The sequence below is a fragment of the Podarcis pityusensis genome (genome assembly GCF_964106645.2).
Source record: "Podarcis pityusensis genome assembly, chromosome: 4".
Classification (NCBI taxonomy): domain Eukaryota; kingdom Metazoa; phylum Chordata; class Lepidosauria; order Squamata; family Lacertidae; genus Podarcis; species Podarcis pityusensis.
Window position 1 is genome coordinate 8,021,231 of NC_138027.1, and position 18,687 is coordinate 8,039,917.

An 18,687-nucleotide genomic window follows, 5' to 3' on the forward strand; every position below is an offset into this window, starting at 1 on the left:
AAAGTCTTTGTCCCCCCTGCCTGCCTTCCCAGGGGCTTTTACATCGCCCCGGACAGCGGAGAAGTCCTCCGCTGTCCCGGGCGATTTTAAAATGCCGCCCGCCAGCATTTTAAGATCGCCCCGGACAGCGGAGAAGTCCTCCGCTGTCCCGGGGTTTTTTAAAATGCTGGGGGTGGGAAGAAAAGCCCTTGTCCCCCCCCCCCAGCCTTCAGAAGAGGTCGGGGGACAGACTGTCCCCGGACCTGGTCTGAAGGCGGTTTCCCTAGGAACGCATTAATTGATTTTCAATGCATTCCTATGGGAAACCGTGCATCGCAAGACGAAAAACTCGCAAGAAGAAAAAACTTGCGGAACGAATTAATTTCGTCTTGCGAGGCACCACTGTATTCAGAGGTACGTATGATTGCAGCAATTCCTCTGATGGTGTGCATGTCACCCACACAAAGGTCTCTTATTCTGAAATGATAAAGCTGGATAGGAACTTGCTAGAGTGCCTTAGGGACGCAGGTGGTGCTGTGGGTTAAACCACAGAGGCTAGGGCTTGCCGATCAGAAGGTCGGCGGTTCGAATCCCCACGACGGGGTGAGCTTCCGTTGCTCGGTCCCTGCTCCTGCCAACCTAGCAGTTCGAAAGCACGTCATAGTGCAAGTAGATAAATAGGTACCACTCCGGCGGGAAGGTAAACGGCGTTTCCTTGCGCTGCTCTGGTTCGCCAGAAGCGGCTTAGTCCTGCTGGTCACATGACCCGGAAGCTGTACGCCGGCTCCCTCGGCCACTAAAGTGAGATGTGTGCCGCAACCCCAGAGTCGTCTGCGACTGGACCTAATGGTCAGGGGTCCCTTTACCTTTAGAGTGCTTTAGGTATGGGATAGCCCGTCTTACGAACTAAATGATTGCTGGAGTCCCTTGCAACTGTGTTTCCCTAAAACTCTAAACTTTTGATATAATACCTTAAAATGCTTGAGGGGAAATAGTATGGTCTCCAAAAGAATCCCACCTATGGTGCAGTCTGTGACTAGATGCACACTTTTTAAAAGTCTTGATTGTTTGAAGACACTTGAGGTTGAAATATCTCTAAAAGGTGAAGCAAGTATTAGTTTTAGTTTGGGCCACAAACATGCCAGTTCAAAGTACTCTACTCTTTCCATTATAAGGCACTCTTTTCAGTTGCCCAGAAATTGACTGTCCAGGCTCAAACTTTCCATAACAAATATGTACCATTAGGCTGAACTGCTTGTGTTTTCTGCCAAAAAACAACTTGGGGGAGGTGGGGAGAAGAGTAGATCCCTAGTAAGTGATGTGTGAGGCTTTTGGTTTGCTGCAGGGAGAAGCGTCTAAAATATGTAACAAATACACTTTTGCTAAGAGACCAAATTGCTGTGGAATGCAGCTACTAGCAATGAGCTTTTCCTGTTCATCCTTCCTAAAAAAAGAAAATGTTGGCCACCCCTCATATTTTCTGCTAGTCAGAGTGTTGCTGCTGATCTCAGCAGAGTTAAGGTATGTTAAGTTCATTATTAATGTCCAGAAACTGTTAAACTGGAAATTCCATTAAATACAAAAATTGTCCTAAGCAGTAACAGTTCCGTTGACATGGTAATAAGATCAAGACTGTGTTTTTCAGGATTATAAATCTTTTCCTTCTTGTGATTTGAGCGGTTTGCTCACTGTGTAGTTCACCAGGCCAGTCTTAGGTTGGTGTCGCACCACTACAGCAACACATGGTGCTGTAGCCATCCCATGTTGTGTCCCTTCCCAAGTATAAAGGTAAAGGGACCACTGACCATTAGGTCCAGTCGTGGCTGACTCTGGGGTTGCCGCGCTCATCTCGCTTTATTGGCAGAGGGAGCCGGCGTACAGCTTCTGGGTCATGTGGCTAGCATGACTAAGCCGCTTCTGGCGAACCAGAGCAGCACACGGAAATGCCATTTACCTTCCCACTGGAGCGGTACCTATTTATCTACTTGCACTTTGACATGCTTTCGAACTGATAGGTTGGCAGGAGCAGGGACCGAACAGCGGGAGCTCACCCCGTCATGGGGTTTCGAACTGCTGACCTTCTGATCGGCAAGTCCTGGGCTCTGTGGTTCAATCCACAGCGCCACCCGTGTGCCCTCTGCCCAAGTATAATTTGTACAAAAAGCGGGTTATAGGGACAGAATGAGAGAAGCAGGCAGAACCAGGGGCTTCTAAAACACTAGCACAAAATTGTGCATACTGAGTGCTGAGGCTCATCGCCAAGGAGAGTCAGCACAATAAAGGCTTGTGTGGTACCATTTCTTGTAGGACGTTGAATCATTTTACACCAGTGCAGGTATGAAAATACATATATGAAGCAATAGGTCCTAGAGAGTAAAAGATACAAGACAGATTCCTTTTCAGTGAGTGTTGTTCTGGTGTGAGTTTGCCAGTTAACAATTAGAGAACATTATTTTTCTCTTAATCCAGGGTGTTTCTGTAACTCGAAAGCTTGCATGCTCTTAAAAGGAATGTTGTTGTTTAGTCATTTAGTTGTGTCTGACTCTTCGTGACCCCCTGGACCAGAGCACGCCAGGCACTCCTGTCTTCCACTGCCTCCCGCAGTTTGGTCAAACTCATGCTGGTAGCTTCGAGAACACTGTCCAACCATCTCATCCTCTGTCGTCCCCTTCTCCTTGTGCCCTCCATCTTTCCCAACATCAGGGTCTTTTCCAGGGAGTCTTCTCGAATAGGTTTGATTAAATATATAGATAGAACATTTGACCATGTGATGCCACTTTGTCCATTGCGAGAAAAAGGTAGTTCTTCCATTGGAGTTGGAAGCAGAATCATGCACAGGGCAGTATGAATTCTAGGATCGTCCCTGTGATTCTAAGACTTTATAACAGAACTGCTATCCTGTGCATAGTTGTTCTTATGCAGCTGTTGAAGATTTGAGCAGGAACTTTGCCTGTGTCAAGGAGGAAAAGCTAGAAAGCACATTAAAACAGCATTTGAAGTCATGATAAAACAGTACAAGTCCCACTGGAATTTCAGCCTGCCGTTAAAAAAAGAAACACCTGCCATTTCTCTTGAAGCTGTTGGTTTCACTTCCTGAAAGTCCTATGGATTTTTGAAACCCCAAACCACTGCTGATTGGTTCTGTCTCAGATTTAGGAAGCAGGTAGTTGATGCGGTTAATATTATACCACTTGATGAAGCTCTTATCTTCCTTAAACTTTTAGTCTTCCTCTAAATGAGTCTGTAGAGTAGCAGTTGTTTTAAAAGCAAGTAGTGTTCACGTATTGCGGTGGGAGGTGGGGAAACCAAGTAAGTTAGCAAATACATTTGCTTTGCTAATGTTTACTTCTTCAGTCATTTGTACAAGAAATTGTTCCTGACATAAGCTAAACTTGTTGTTGTTTAGTCGTTTAGTCGTGTCCGACTCTTCGTGACCCCATGGACCGGAGCATGCCAGGCACTCCTGTCTTCCACTGCCTCCCGCAGTTTGGTCAAACTCATGCTGGTAGCTTCGAGAACACTGTCCAACCATCTCGTCCTCTGTAGTCCCCTTCTCCTTGTGCCCTCCATCTTTCCCAACATCAGGGTCTTTTCCAGGGAGTCTTTTCTTCTCATGAGGTGGCCAAAGTATTGGAGCCACAGCTTCAGGATCTGTCCTTCCAGTGAGCACTCAGGGCTGATTTCCTTAAGAATGGATAGGTTGGATCTTCTTGCAGTCCATGGGACTCTCAAGTCCATGGGACTCTCCTTCGTGGATCACTGCCTTGCCATGGCGAAGGGGCTTGAATAACTCAGAGAAGCTATGAGCTATGCCGTGCAGGGCCACCCAAGATGGACAGGTCATAATGGAGAGTTTTGACCAAACGTGATCCATCTGGAGCAGGAACCAGCAAGCCACTCCAATATCCCTGCCAAGAAAACTCTATGGACAAAGACAACAGGCATATAAGCTAAACTAGATACTTTTAAATGACTTAGTCAATGGGCTATGCCTTGCAATAATCTCTTCCACTGCCCTAGAAGCTTCTGTCTATATTGAACTGAAAAAGGTATTTAAGTATACCTTCACAAAGAAACCAGAGGCCTTTCTTTTGGGTATTGTCGGCCAAGGGGTGGTAAAGAAGGACTGGACATTTTTTATGTATGCAACAACAGCAGCAAGGATACTACTTGCAAAGCACTGGAAAGCTCAAGATCTACCGACACTGGAAGAATGGCAGATGCAACTGATAGACTACATGGAACTGGCCGAGATGACCGGCAGAATTCGCGACCTGGGAGAAGAGAAGATGGAGGAGGATTGGAAGAAATTTAAGAATTATTTACAAAAACATTGTAATTTGAGTGAATGTTAAGCAGGATGCTAGATCATAAATAATTGAGCACCACCAAATTAGATGATTTAAGATAATAAGTGAGATTGAGAAAATATAAACCCTTTTGAGAATTATAAGATTATAAATATACAGATGGGACACAAGAATGCAAATAAGATAATAAATTGCTGGCAAAAAGTTACAACGATGAAAGTGGGAGCGGGAGATGTGAGGAAGTCCAAAGAAAATGTGAAATTATGTTAAGATATATGTTATACTGTTTATTATATTTATTTTTTATTGTAAACCCCAATAAGTATTTAAAAAAAAAAAATAGAAGCTTCTGTCTATTGCAGGTCTCTGATTCTATGACGTCTCTAAGCATGCATCTTTTCCCCCTATATAAATAATAGAATCGTAGAATCGTAGAGTTGGAAGGGACCCTGAGAGTCATCTAGTCCAACCCTTTGCAATGCAGGAAATTCAACTGAAGCTTCCGTGACAGACAGCCACCCAACCTCTGCTGCCACTGTCTGCCCCTCATTCCTAAGGGGAATGTGTGTTTGAGATGCCATCATGGTGATGTGAACTCCCAGCACAATTCAAAGTGTTGATGCTGACCTTTAAAGCCCTAAACGGCCTCGGTTCAGTATACCTGAAGGAGCGTCTCCACCCCCATCGTTCTGCCCGGACACTTAGGTCCAGCGCCGAAGGCCTTCTGGCAGTTCCCTCGCTGCGAGAAGCTAAGTTACAGGGAACCAGGCAGAGGGCCTTCTCGGTAGTGGCACCCGCCCTGTGGAACACCCTCCCACCAGATGTCAAAGAGAAGAACAACTACCAGACTTTTAGAAGACATCTGAAGGCAGCCCTCTTTAGGGAAGCTTTTAATGTTTAACAGACTACTGTATTTTAATACTTTGTTGGAAGCCGCCCAGAGTGGCTGGGGAAACCCAGCCAGATGGGCAGGGTATAAATAATAAATTATTATAATATTATTATTATTCCACGTAGCCTCAACTCATCCTGGCATGTATGCAGAGAATCCTCTTTGTGGGGGTGCCCTGTTACTTAGATGCACAGAGGTTCTGCGTCCCCAGAGCTTCATGCAGTGCACATAGAATGCGCCTCCAACCCACTCTCTGTTGCAGCCCTCATAATAACCATCAAGTGCAGTGGTACCTCGGGTTAAGTACTTAATTTGTTCCGGAGGTCCGTTCTTAACCTGAAACTGTTCTTAACCTGAAGCACCACTTTAGCTAAAGGGACCTCCAGCTGCCGCTGCGCCGCTGAAGCATGATTTCTGTTCTCATCCTGAAGCAAAGTTCTTAACCCGAGGTAATATTTCTGGGTTAGCAGAGTCTGTAACCTGAAGCGTATGTAACCTGAAGCGTATGTAACCCGAGGTACCACTGTACGTGGCTCTCCTCTTCCCCATTTTATCCTCCCTTCACTCACGCAAGCAAGAGACATTATCACAGTATTTACTGTTGTATTTAAACCCACTTTTCCTCTAAGGAATTCAAAGCAGCATACAGTGGTACCTCGGGTTAAGTACTTAATTCGTTCCAGAGGTCCGTTCTTAACTTGAAACTGTCCTTAACCTGAAGCACCACTTTAGCTAATGGGGCCTCCTGCTGCCGCCGCGCCACCGGAGCACAATTTCTGTTCTTATCCTGAAGCAAAGTTCTTAACCCGAGGTAATATTTCTGGGTTAGCAGAGTCTGTAACCTGAAGCGTATGTAACCTGAAGCGTATGTAACCCGAGGTACCACTGTACTTCCTTCAGCCCTCTGCCTTTTGGTATATAATATGAATGGTTTTGTGGCCAGTCAAAATTAGCCATTACAGCCCTGATGGAAGTGTGATATATTACATTATGCCTATTCACACATTGTTAGCTTTTTCCTTTCTGATCAGTTCTAGGATCTGCACTTAGCAAGTTAGTTTATTTTGCTCCTAAGGCAGTCCCTACCATGGCTGTATACTTGCTTCATATCTCTTGCTTGCCATGAATTAAAAAAATCTTTTGTTATATAATATGAATGCTTTTGTGGCCAGTCAAAATTAGCCATTACAACCCTGAGATAAACCCTGCTTTATCTCAGCTGGTTACAATTAAAGCAGTAGTTCAGTTCCTATATGCTGAATGTCAGCGTGAATGTTTTCCTGTTTAATTAACTTCTCGCATGATCCAGGGATTTGTTGACAACCACTTTACACTGAACTTGAGAGATACCAACATCTTTAAATGCAGTAGGTGACATGAGAAAGCTGCAAACATGCTAGCTACAGATCATTCTCTTGCATATCTAGAAATAGCACTGCATACATTTTCACTTTGACAACCTCCGGTAATTCTCTGCAAAGTGGCAGAAGCTATAGCAATGGGCATAGGACTAAGTGAGAGAGATAGTTTTATTGTATATGGCTATAAAAAAGGCCTTTACAATGGACGACAGAGGAAAAAAGGGAAAACTTTCCTCTAAAATCATACAATGTAACCTGTAGCAGTTTACAACATAAAAAGGAAATTTACAACATTAGATTTTAAAACTGGAGTGCATTGACATAGCTGGAACGGAGCTTCTCGGCTGCCAGCACAAATTTGGCTACCTGGTGTGTAATATATAGATGTTTCTCTGCTAGGAGTTCAACTGTCACTTCCTGTGTGGATTGACCTGGAAGCCGGTTAACAACTGGTGATACAAATCTTCCTCTGGGTGTTGTATACAGGGGGCAAATCAGCAGCGTGTGATGACCTCTACCTGATTGTATCCATATATACATTTGCGATCCATACGGGGAATTTCCCTATACAGTCATACCTCAGGTTAAATTTGCTTCAAGTTGAGCGCGTTTGAGTTGCGCTCCGCGGCAACCCGAAAGTAACGGAGCACATTACTTCCGGGTTTCGCCGCTTACGCATGCGCAGACGGTCAAAATTATGCCATGCGCAGAAGCGGCGAAAAGCGATGCGCATGTGCGCAGACATGCCGTCGCTAGATACGTTTACCTCTAGATGTGAACGGGGCTCCGGAATGGATCCCATTTGTATCTAGAGGTACCACTGTATCTCCCCTCTAAATATGCCAAGGAATCTTAGTTCTACAAAGGCCCTGCATAGTTATGGGAAGGTCAGAGTCTGAAGGTAATGGGTCCTTGAGTGCTTGGCCTTAATTTGGGGATACAGAGTTAGAGGAACAGGTGGCAATGATGGTTGCTGTCTTGGTTGGCATCCTGGTCAAAAATCCAATTTCTAAGGCCACATGATTAAGGGGTTTTCTTTTTCTGAAGGTTGGTGGTTCGAATCCCCATGACGGGGTGAGCTCCCATTGCTCTGTCCCAGCTCCTGCCAACTTAGCAGCTGAAAAGCACACCAGTGCAAATAAATAGGTACCGTTGTGGGGGGAAGGTAAATGGCGTTTCCGTGCGCTCTGGTTTCCATCACGGTGTCCCGTTGCACCATAAGCGGTTTAGTCCTGCTGGCCACATGACCTGGAAAGCTGTCTGTGGATGAACGCCGGCTCCCTTGGCCTGAAAACGAGATGAGCTCCACAACCCCATAGTCGCCTTTGACTGGACTTAACTGTCCAGGGGTCCTTTACCTATTACTTTCTGTGACTAGCCAACTACAATTTATTAGCAATTAGAGTATCCTTAAATATTTTTACTCTTTCAAGTAAAAGCATTTGTTAAGAAAGCAACATGGTTGATCGAATAGGAATTGTGTGTTTCTTGCAGGGACAATCAACTTCTGCGGATGAAATGCAACCTTTCTAAGCTGAATATATTATTCAGGCCTGATATCTCCAATATATGTTATAGGTACATCTCCTTTGTGAAAATGCAAAAAAAGTGTTTTTATTAGCCCCTATTGGCTTTTGGAATACTCTTTAGTGCCAGCTAGTGGGAGTAGGTAGCAATTTCAGTTCTGTTGCGGGATGCTTATGAGCCCAAGATGACCAAGCATGAAGGTGAATAAATGCATTTTATTTAGATAGCGGATATTCACTCCACCAGATGAGCATGAATAGGATTTTTCTTTTTTGCTTCTGTTTTAACACAGGCTCTTGATGGGAATGTATGTGATCACCTTAAGGATTATTTAATGGCATTCAGCAGGACTGAATTAGAAGTATGCCAAGCTGTACAAAGCACATTCCAGTTTCTTTTGGAAACTTCCAGTCGGGTAAGTTTTTCAGCAAACTAGTTTTTTTGTCTGTGTTCCAAAATAGTTGTGACAGGGTGAGCCCTGTGACCTTTTTTTCAAAAATAGGAGGAGCCTGAAGAGGTCACAAGCAGGGAAGTAGAATAGTGCACCACCACAGTGTTAATACTAGCCACCAGTGGCGTAGCGTGGGGGGTGCAGGGGGGGCCGGCCGCACCGGGTGCAACATCGGGGGGGGGCGTGCTCGCACTCGCAGCTCTCTGCCCCTACCTGGCTCACTCACTCTCTTTCACTGCAGTGCTGGCTGTGCGAATCCGATCCGAGCCGCTGGGTCGCCGCCCACTGTGGAGGGGGTGGGTGCCAGCCGTGCGGTGCGGAGAGAGAGCGAGGGACTATCTGGGGGAGGGACAGTGCAGCGGCCGCCCAGCGCAGCGCTGAGCGCGGGAGAGAACCACACCAGACCAGACCAGGCAGCAGCAAGAAGAAGCTGGCAGCGACGGCAGGTTAGGGGTTAGGGGGTGCAAATTACTTGCCTTGCCCCGGGTGCTGACAACCCACGCTACGCCGCTGATGAAAAGGATGATGAGGACGGAGAGGCCAGCATTATGGAGATGGCCAGTGCTTCGTAAGGTAGTGATGTAACGCTTGATAGTGAGCTTTAAATGCAGGAAGTCTGAGGTTCTGTCTGTGGTGGCAGGGCTGAGAGACATGTCTTCCTGCAACACAGGATAACTGCTGCCAACCAGATGAAGCGCTGGCTGTCTGGCGCAGTGGCTTGAATCTATATAAGGCAGTTTCATATACCTGGGAATAATTTGGAGCAAAAACCTGACACCGCCACCCCCTACTCCATTCTTACAACAGGGATGTCCAACAGGTCGATCGTGATCTACTGGTAGCTCCCTGCGAGGTTTTGGTGGATTGCAGTCGATTGCTGGCTCCCTTTCGTTAGCGGTGGTAAAATCCGGCCCAACTTTGACCTGAACCCCTTAAAAAAGGGACTTTCCTCCCTTAAAAAAGTCAACAAGTTTGCCCTGAACCCTTTAAAAAAGGGACTTTCCTCCCTAAAAAAACAACTCAAGAGCTTTGACCTGAACCCCCCCAAAATGGGGTAGATCACTGCCAGTTTTTTATTCTGTGAGTAGATCGCAGTCTCTTAGGAGTTGGCCGTTTCTGTCTTACAACAATAGCATTATCCCTTTAATTTGGAGCTCTGCACTGTTATCAAAGTTGGCCTGAAATCCTCCAAGTATAGTTTAAAAGCAGTTACAAGTTCTGTAACTGTTTACAATGCAGTTACAATGCTGCTTGAGGAATATTTTGCAGCATTGGTTTTTCCTAGGGTATATAGTCTCCCTTAGCTGGCAGTTTCAATCCATCAAATGGATTTATCCATTACGCATCACCTCTGCTCTGTCCAATCACCTCTGCACAGGACTGTAGTTGTACAGGCCACCCAGACCAACTGGAGGAACCCACATAAAACTTTATCTGCCTTGCATTTGATACTGATGTGGTTAATCCACCCTTGCTGTCTGTTTGGATATCCCAAGCTCGTGATGGTTTAATCCGGCTTCTCTAGTCTCTTCATAAGCCTTTTGACTTTCTGATACTACATTTCACTCTTAATGTTCTGCGGTTTCTAAAAATATAGATATAAATAACAGACACTTACAACTCCAACCCAATTTGTAGAGTTTTAAGAATTAAAATACACTCTGATAAAGATGGCGTACACTATTGAGCAGGTGGCTGCATTGGATTCTGGGATCATATATGCGTTCTTAAGTTTTCTGAATAACGTTCCCGTTTAAGATCAATATACATTCCAGCCATCAGGCACCTACAGATCCTGTATACATTGCAATTGTATACAAATTGAGAGCCTGTGTGGTGTGGTGGTTAAGAGCGGTGGACTCGTAATCTGGTGAACCGGGTTCGCTTCCCTGCTCCTCCACCTGCAGCTGCTGGGTGACCTTGGGCCAGTCACACTTCTCTGAAGTCTCTCAGCCCCACTCACCCCACAGAGTGTTTGTTGTGGGGGAGGAAGGGAAAGGAGAATGTTAGCCGCTTTGAGACTCCTTCGGGTAGTGATAAAGCGGGAGATCAAATCCAAACTCTTCTTCTTCTTCTTCAATTGCAAATTGCCAGTTTGCTGCTGGGCCAGGTTTGAGGCATTTACATTAATTCAAAAAGCCCTAAACAACTTGGACCCAGAGTACCTTAAGGATGGCCTGGTTCCCAAAGCTCCAACTTGAAAGGCTGAGATCCTGTGATCAGGCACGTCTTGTGTTTTCCCTTGTGGCCCCCCAAGGTTCAACTAGTCTTCACTCAGGGCCAAACTTTCAGTGTGGCAGGCTCAGCTCTTTTGAACCCCCTACCACTAGAGGTTGGGCAGGAACCGTGTCTCCCTTTCTGCATATGTCCTGTGAAAACTTTTTTTGTTTAGACAGGCCTTTACAAAATGTTTTTGTTTTTTTTAAATCCTGTAAGTATTCATTGATGTTTTATTGGTATTTTAAATGATGCTCTTACAGCATCTTTGTTGATTTCTTTTTAAATGTTGTACTGCACCTTGCAGAACTTCCGGTGTTGGCTTAACTATGGCAGTGTTACAGTTTCTTCAGTTTTTCTGTCTCACACATTCTCTCTTTAATATCAGGGATTAAATGCCTGCAAATGTATTCATTGTCTCTTTCAGGTAGTGCGAGATTACAATTTTCAGCTGTTCTTGCAAGAGAACTCCGTATTTCATAAACCGCAGTCCTTCCAGTTCCAGCCTTGTGACAGTGACACCGTAAGGGCATTTTTAAAAATACATTAATTCCACTCCTTTGTTCAATGCTTTGAATGAGCCACAATCCAGCTTTTGTAAGGGGAACAAGGTCTACGTGCAAATAAATTGCCGTGTGCAGTTGTCTGCGTGGGCATGACCCAAGAAATTCTAAAATCCATACTTCTGCAGGGAGAAACACACTGATGTGCTATCCAAGAGTTTTGCAACCTCGCATTGCCTTTTTAAGCCTTTCTTCATCAGACAGGGAACACTGGATTGTGACCCAGGTATGCTAAGGTGCGCTGAGTCAGGTGTGCTAAGCCTGTTAAAAGGAGTGGGCTCAAGTGCACGTAGTTGCTTTGGACAACAGCAAAATTTATTGAGTGCTACCCCTTTTCAAGGGATACAGGTGGCACTGTGGTGTAAACCACTGAGCCTAGGACTTGCCGATCGGAAGTTTGGTGGTTCAAATCCCCGCGACAGGGTGAGCTCCCGTTGCTCGGTCCCTGCTCCTGCCAACCTAGCAGTTCAAAAGCACGTCAAAGTGCAAGTAGATAAATAGGTACCACTCCAGCGGGAAGGTAAACAGCGCTTCCGTGCGCTACTCTGGTTTCGCCAGAAGCGGCTTCGTCATGCTGGCCACATGACCTGGAAAAACTGTCTGCGGACAAACGTCGGCTCCCTCAGCCAGTAAAGCGAGATGAGTGCCGCAGCCCCGAGTCGTTCGCGACTGGACTTAACTGTCAGGGGTCCTTTAACTTTCTACCCCTTTTCAAACATTCAGATCCCATGAGTGGTGGGAGATTGGGATTATACCAGCCTACCCCACTCAGGGTGTATCTTCCTCATCCGATACTGCACATTCAGCTTAATATATCCGTAGGGACCTTGGTGTCTAGAGCCCAGCACAAGTTCTTCCTGTTGGCCCCACACAAAACTGAGCTGTACAATAGATTGCATTCTATTCATGCCATTCCCTATGTAAATATGAAGTCCAACATGCAAATGTTGTATGGGGTGAATGCATGATGAAAGGTGAGGCCGGATAGCGCAGTCCCAGCCCCTGCCGCATGTAGGATTTGAGCAGTTGCACTGTTGGGTTGGAATATGAAGCTTATTACGACATCTGTTCATTTAGACACATTTTTAGAGTATGGTAGCGGAAGGTCTGGGACGTGGGTGGCGCTGTGGGTTAAACCACAGAGCCTAGGACTTGCCAATCAGAAGGTTGGTGTTTCGAATCCCCATGATGGGGTAAGCTCCCGTTGCCCGGTCCCTGCTCCTGCCAACCTAGCAGTTCGAAAGCACGTCATAGTGCAAGTAGATAAATAGGTACCACTCCGGCGGGAAGGTAAACGGCATTTCCATGCGCTGCTCTGGTTCGCCAGAAGTGGCTTAGTCATGCTGGCCACATGACCCGGAAGCTGTACGCTGGCTCCCTCGGCCAATAAAGCAAGATGAGCGCCGCAACCCCAGAGGTGGCCACGACTGGACCTAATGGTCAGGGGTCCCTTTACCCTTACCAAGCGGAAGGTCTAATTCATATTTGCAACCGTACAACAAAGCTCTGTAACCGATCCCAGTGTTTTCCTTGCCTTGTGTGTTTTCCTTGTGTGTGGTCAGCCCTTGCTTAGTGCCCTTTTTTAAGGTTTTAGGTCCTCAAAAAAAAATTATTTTATGTTGAGAATAATTCGTAAATACAGGGGAGGCTGGGAGAGGTTTTGTAAAAATTTATCGTGTTTTAAGAAATGGTTGATAATGGGAAATATTTTTTTTCCAAATCGTACTGTCTCCCCAAATATTTGCAGAGGTTCACATTAAGCAAATAGCTCACCAGGTGGCTAAAGAGCAATTTTCTGTGCTTCTTACACCACGGTAATAGAAAGTTCCAATTTAAGCAAAGTGTAAGTTGTTTTTTTTTATTAAAAAAAAGTCCTTTCTTTTTGCAGATTTTTGATAAACCATAGTTAGCAAGGGGGAAGGGATCTGGGTCTGCGCTGCATTAGGGGAAAGGCAGATAAAAACTGGGTAAACCTTGTTAAAAACAACAAACTTGCCCTTGAAATTCAGATGTTTTCTAACTTCATCCTCAACCAAAGATAAGTTAATTTTATATCTCTGACTTCTCCAACACATTGTTTACATCAAGTCCAAGGGTATATAAAAGGCAGTGGGCTGAGTTTTCCCTGACTAACCATATTTGCCTAATTGTGTTTGCCTTGCAGTTCTAACTGGTGTGTGTGTGTATGTGTTTGTTTGTGTGTGTGTGTGTGTTTTGTCCTTGTGCAACCTTTGACATTCAGAGTTTTAATGCCGTTCAGCTGGTGGATATTGAGCCTTCACCTGTCAGTGCTCTGAGAATGACCTTAGTAGAGGTATATCGCAGCATCTGCTCTCACCATTTACTGTCTCGTGGTATTGCTGATATGCATGATGACAAGGACGGTTATGGTGCAATCTGCTTCCATGCATAAAGTGACAAATGAATGCATAACGTGTTAAAAACCAGATTCCTACTGTCAAGATCTCAGAACTGAACTAAATTCTCGGAGGCCTGCTTAACTTTGCTGGACCAAACAGCGCACAACTTGTAATAATTTGGAATTTTGAAGTGAGATGTCAATGTACCATCTGATATCTAGAGTAGCTTTACATAATCCTGTGACCAGAAGTGCCCCCTTCAGCACCATGTACCCCTCTGGGAAAGCGGAATAAAACTACCATACTCTTGATTTCAGTTAAACTAATTAAGATATTTATATGTCATTTTTCTGCCTTGATTGCTAAAGTGCCCGAGGCAGCATACTTCAGCAGCAGCAGCAGCAGCAGCGAACAAATATTATTAAGATAGCAGAGGACAGCAGACAAAAATAATTCATCTGCTAGGACATCCTTCCCCAACCTGCTGCCCTCCAGATGAACTACAATTTCTGTCATCCCTGACCATTGCCCATGCTGCCTGGGATCAGTGCGAGTTGTAGTGCAAAACATCTGGAGGGCACCAGATTGAGGAAGGCTGCCCAAGGGATTAAAATACTTTAAGCTGTGGCCAAAAGCCATCTTGAACAATGGTCATCGAGTGGTCCCTGGTGCAAGGTATTGCACAGAAAATGCCCTCTTAAGCACCCCATTTAACTTCATCTTTGAAGGTACAGTGAGATACAGAAGGCCCCGTAATTAACTTGTCCTAATCTTCAAGGGACGTGGGTGGCGCTGTGGGTTAAACCACAGAGCCTAGGACTTGCCGATCAGAAGGTCAGCGGTTCAAATCCCCGTGACGGGGTGAGCTCCCGTTGCTCGATCCCTGCTCCTGCCAACCTAGCAGTTCGAAAGCACGTCAGAGTGCAAGTAGATAAATAGGTACCGCTCCAGCGGGAAGCTAAACGGTGTTTCCATGCACTGCTCTGGTTCACCAGAAGCGACTTAGTCATGCTGGCCACATGACCCAGAAGCTGTACGCCGGCTCCCTCGGCCAGTAAAGCGAGATGAGCGCCGCAACCCCAGAGTCGGCCACGACTGGACCTAATGGTCAGGGGTCTCTTTAACTTTAATCTTAAGGGGCCAGGTAAAGGATTGGGTACAGCGCTCAGTTAGCCCCCTCCCCCAAAGATGCAGGAGCTTCAAACTGTAGTGTAGGCTCCATTATTGAACCAGTACAAATGTATTCAGATACAGTACTTGAATTTTTTCTTTGGTTTTCATTATACTGAAGTTGACATAAAAGCAAGACAAGCCTTGTTTTGCTTTTCCAAAAACACGTGTCATAAAATTGGATCCAGGAAACTGATAGTGGGGTCCTTATTTCTATCAGTCCATGTAGCCAATGTTTCATTTTTGGTCATTTTACTTTCCTACTAAATTTCATCCAGCAAGTCAGTCTTTGGATAATACTCAAAACCAGGAAATCTATATTTTTCTATTCGTTAACAATCCTTGAAGTAGGGGTAAAAACATGCAACTGTTATGCATTTTAGTCACTTCATTTCCATTTTGTGTTGGAGCTGTTCGGCGCAAGTAGCTTTTTCATGGGATATGCATGATTATTTTCAACGGGCAAACTGTGCAGTGAACATTACGGAGTAATCTGCTGACCTGAACTAAAATCAAGACTCCCCCCCCCCCCGATCAACGACTAATTTTCAATCAAATAAATAGTTCAACAGAACTTGGGTGCCTCTTCCGAGAGAGGTTTCAGTTGCTTAACTACAGAGCGGGGAGAGATAGGGGCATATGCAGTCTAACATTTATAGCTGTTAAACTATATTTTTCAGCTTGGAATAATTCAGCATGTTTTCAGGGTGCAAGTGAGAAGCCGGCTATCTCTTGGGAGGGTTAGTAAAGTCGACAACCCAATATAACACCTTCAGCCACCAAATACATGTAAAAGGGGGTCAGTAATAGAGGCAGGTGACTCTCCTGCTGCTAACAGAGGGTTGTTGCTTGTTTTACTGTACAGCTTCTGATCTAGCCCACTGTACAACAGCAAGCAGAAGGTGAAATTTCAACACACAGCCATTCTCAACTTGCCGGATTATCCCAATCACTTTGTACAGGGCAGGTGTCTCCCCAGTTTACACTCCTACAAGATTATCCGCCAACATTTGTATAGTGCTGGGACTCGGTAAAGAATTGAGAACCTGCCCTGGTCACGTAAATTACTGGCTATGGAACATTGGGTTCCCACCCAACCATCGTGCTACCCTTTGCAGGAGGACGGTAGATCACGTTTGAATGTTGTGGTACAAAGCTGGTGGCTTACACAATCCAGGCTGAAGGAAAATCTGAGTGTTGTGATTAGAAAGACTTTGTCTTGAGGCCGAGGTTGGGGAATTGGAGGGTGGAGGCATAGCAAATAACAGAAGACAGTGGGAAGAGCAATGGAGGGGAAGAAAAATGGGTGAGATCAGAGGTGGTTTTAACTTAGCAATGGGGTGAGTGGGGTTTTATCAAATTTTGTTAAAAGCAAATGGACTAAAATCAAATCCGAACCACAAAGCTGTCAGCAGGCAAGGTAAACTTCTTAATCAGAAGTTCCCCCAAACTGCAGTGCACAGAGAACTTACTATCAAGCTCACTAATGCATAGATAAGCATATTTGCAACAGCATGGCAAAATATAGGAGGAAATTTGCTAGCTCTTTATATTTCCTGATTGGAAATGGAGGCCCCTTCCTCAAACAGCATGTGATCCTGTGAGAAAATGCAATAAACAACTAAATCTACTGCCAAGATAATGGCCCCAAAGAGCTGAAACAATTTTTTTAAAAGCAGTTCTTTCCTGTTTTTGCCAAGTTGCTGCCTGTGACATTATATTCTGTACATTGGAGGTTGACTGCGTTAACCTTGGGGTATTGCAAAATTCACTCATGCCTGATTCATTCCAGCCAATATGCAGAGTGATGGTCAGTGCTGAAGTGTAGAATTCTAGCTGATACTAAATACTACAGGTTTTATTTATTTATTAAATTTATATCTCACCCTTCTTCTGAAAGGAACCCAGAACAGTGAACACCAAGTGATAAAGCAATAAGCACATATTTAAAGCACCTTAAAAGCAATCCCGATACAGATTGGAAAAGATATTAGCTTAAAGCAACCTCGGCCCTTCAGATGTTTTGAGACTACAATTCCCAGCGTCCCTGACTGATCCTGCTAGCTAGAGATCATGGGAGTTGTAGGCCAAAAATATCTGGAGGGCTGAGTTTGAGGAAATCTGCCTTAAAGGCTTGCTGAAAGAGGAAGGTGTTCAGTAGGCTGCAAGTCTCCTTGGAGTGGCGGATCAGAATCCACATGTTATTTCACATTCTGACCTAAAAGTGGGTCACACCAATGGCACCCCAAAATTTTTGGGTTGTTTTTTTTTTTTAAGCAAGGGGGTAAAAGGGGTAAGGAAATAAAACATGCAGAAAGAAAGGCGAGTACAAAGAAACAAACGGTGAATGTGTAGGTTAATTTCTTCTTGCAGATACTGTGGGACCCCAGGTCTGAAACGGTTGAAAACTATCACTCTCACCCTTTGAGAAAACCTGCCACAAATGAAAAACAGGACTGTAAAGTGAGAGCCATTCTTCTCTCCGAACTTCCTTTAGGGTTTTCCGAAACTCCTGGGAAGGCGGTGAATAGATAAGGCAGAACAAAAATAGTATTATTAACAAAGTTGGGTATTTGTGCAGGGGCATGAGTCACTTCATTCTGTGGGACCCAACAGGCTTGTGAACACCCGCATTTAGAAAGTGAACTTTTTTTCTTCTCCTCCTCTTTGCAGTCTTCCTTAGACAATCAAGGAGTCTGTAGTTATGTGCCAAGAGCCTTTCAAAGATGCTTCTCTCCCCGTTCCCGCACCCCGCCTCGGAACTGGGGATGCTTTAACAGGAACCTTTCTTCTGCTTCTATTTAAACATCTGCGCGTTGCATGTGAGAAGTGCTAGATTCTAACACAGCTGCTGTGGTAGTTGGCTTGTCTGCACAGAACGAGGAATTGTTGGGAGTCTTTGTGCAAGTTTTCACACTGCATGTGAGCGCTATTAACAGAAGAATACATTATCCCGCAGTGCTTTTAGAGACTCCTCTAAAGTGAAAACGGTACAGTGAGTAGTCCTACAACTAAAGTAAAAATAAAATAAGCCACAATAAATCCAGACTGAAAACGAGAAAGAGGGGCATCAGGGTGGTAAATTCAACTGTGCCTTTTTAAAAGGCAGAAGTCTGTGAACCCTAAATCGTGCATATTCTCCTGCTCTCAGTGGTTGGGCCCTACAGTGCTGAGCTGTAGAAACCTCGCCCCATGTCTGTCCAAAGCAATGACTGAGTTGTTTTGTTGCACTTTGTGTATGGTAGCTGGCATGCAATAAATGCTCATTTCTGTTGGGAGTTTTCTGATTTTTACAATGATCAGCTAGGCATTCCCTTTGCAGCTGTAATGAGAGCCTAGCATGTTGCTGGTTTTTTTAGACTTTGAGCCGTTCCTCTCTCAGACTCCTCACCATTTATGAGAAAATAGGTGAGAAATCAGGTTTTCTCCTGAATAAGCAGTCAAGCTTGCAACCCAGTCCATCAATACATATTTGACCCAGTCTTTCTGCCTTTCTGTAAGGCAGGTGCGGTGATTCTGATGGGGAACAGAGTCTTAGAGATTCTGAAATACAGGCTGTGGCCTGGTTCTCAAAGACAGAAGTTGAGGTTGGGCTGAGCAACTAAGGACTGGTGGAATGCTCTTCTGCGCGCGCACACACACACACACACACACACAAATAAATAAATAAATAAAATCTATGCAAATAGGAAAGTAGCTTGATAGGGGAATGGCTTGGCTAACATAAGAACATAGGGAGAGCCTTCCGTATCAGGCCAATGGCCCAGTGTAGTCCAGCATCCTGTTCTCACATTGGCCAACTAGATGCCTGTGGTAAACAAGGGAGAAGACTATTGGCAAAACCTATTGGTGTTTCG

At 44.9% G+C, this 18,687-nt stretch overlaps 1 protein-coding gene across 5 annotated transcripts in view; it reads left to right on the top strand.

The window, feature by feature from the left end:
* FCHSD2 (FCH and double SH3 domains 2) overlaps window positions 1-18,687 on the top strand; it is a 149,213-nt gene that overhangs the window by 88,874 nt on the left and 41,652 nt on the right. For all 5 annotated transcript variants that reach the window (XM_081002016.1, XM_081002017.1, XM_081002015.1 and 2 more), the window contains exons 9-10: window positions 8,362-8,484; window positions 11,165-11,260. In XM_081002016.1, the coding sequence (XP_080858142.1) occupies window positions 8,362-8,484; window positions 11,165-11,260 (219 nt within the window). The remainder of the gene's footprint in view (window positions 1-8,361; window positions 8,485-11,164; window positions 11,261-18,687) is intronic.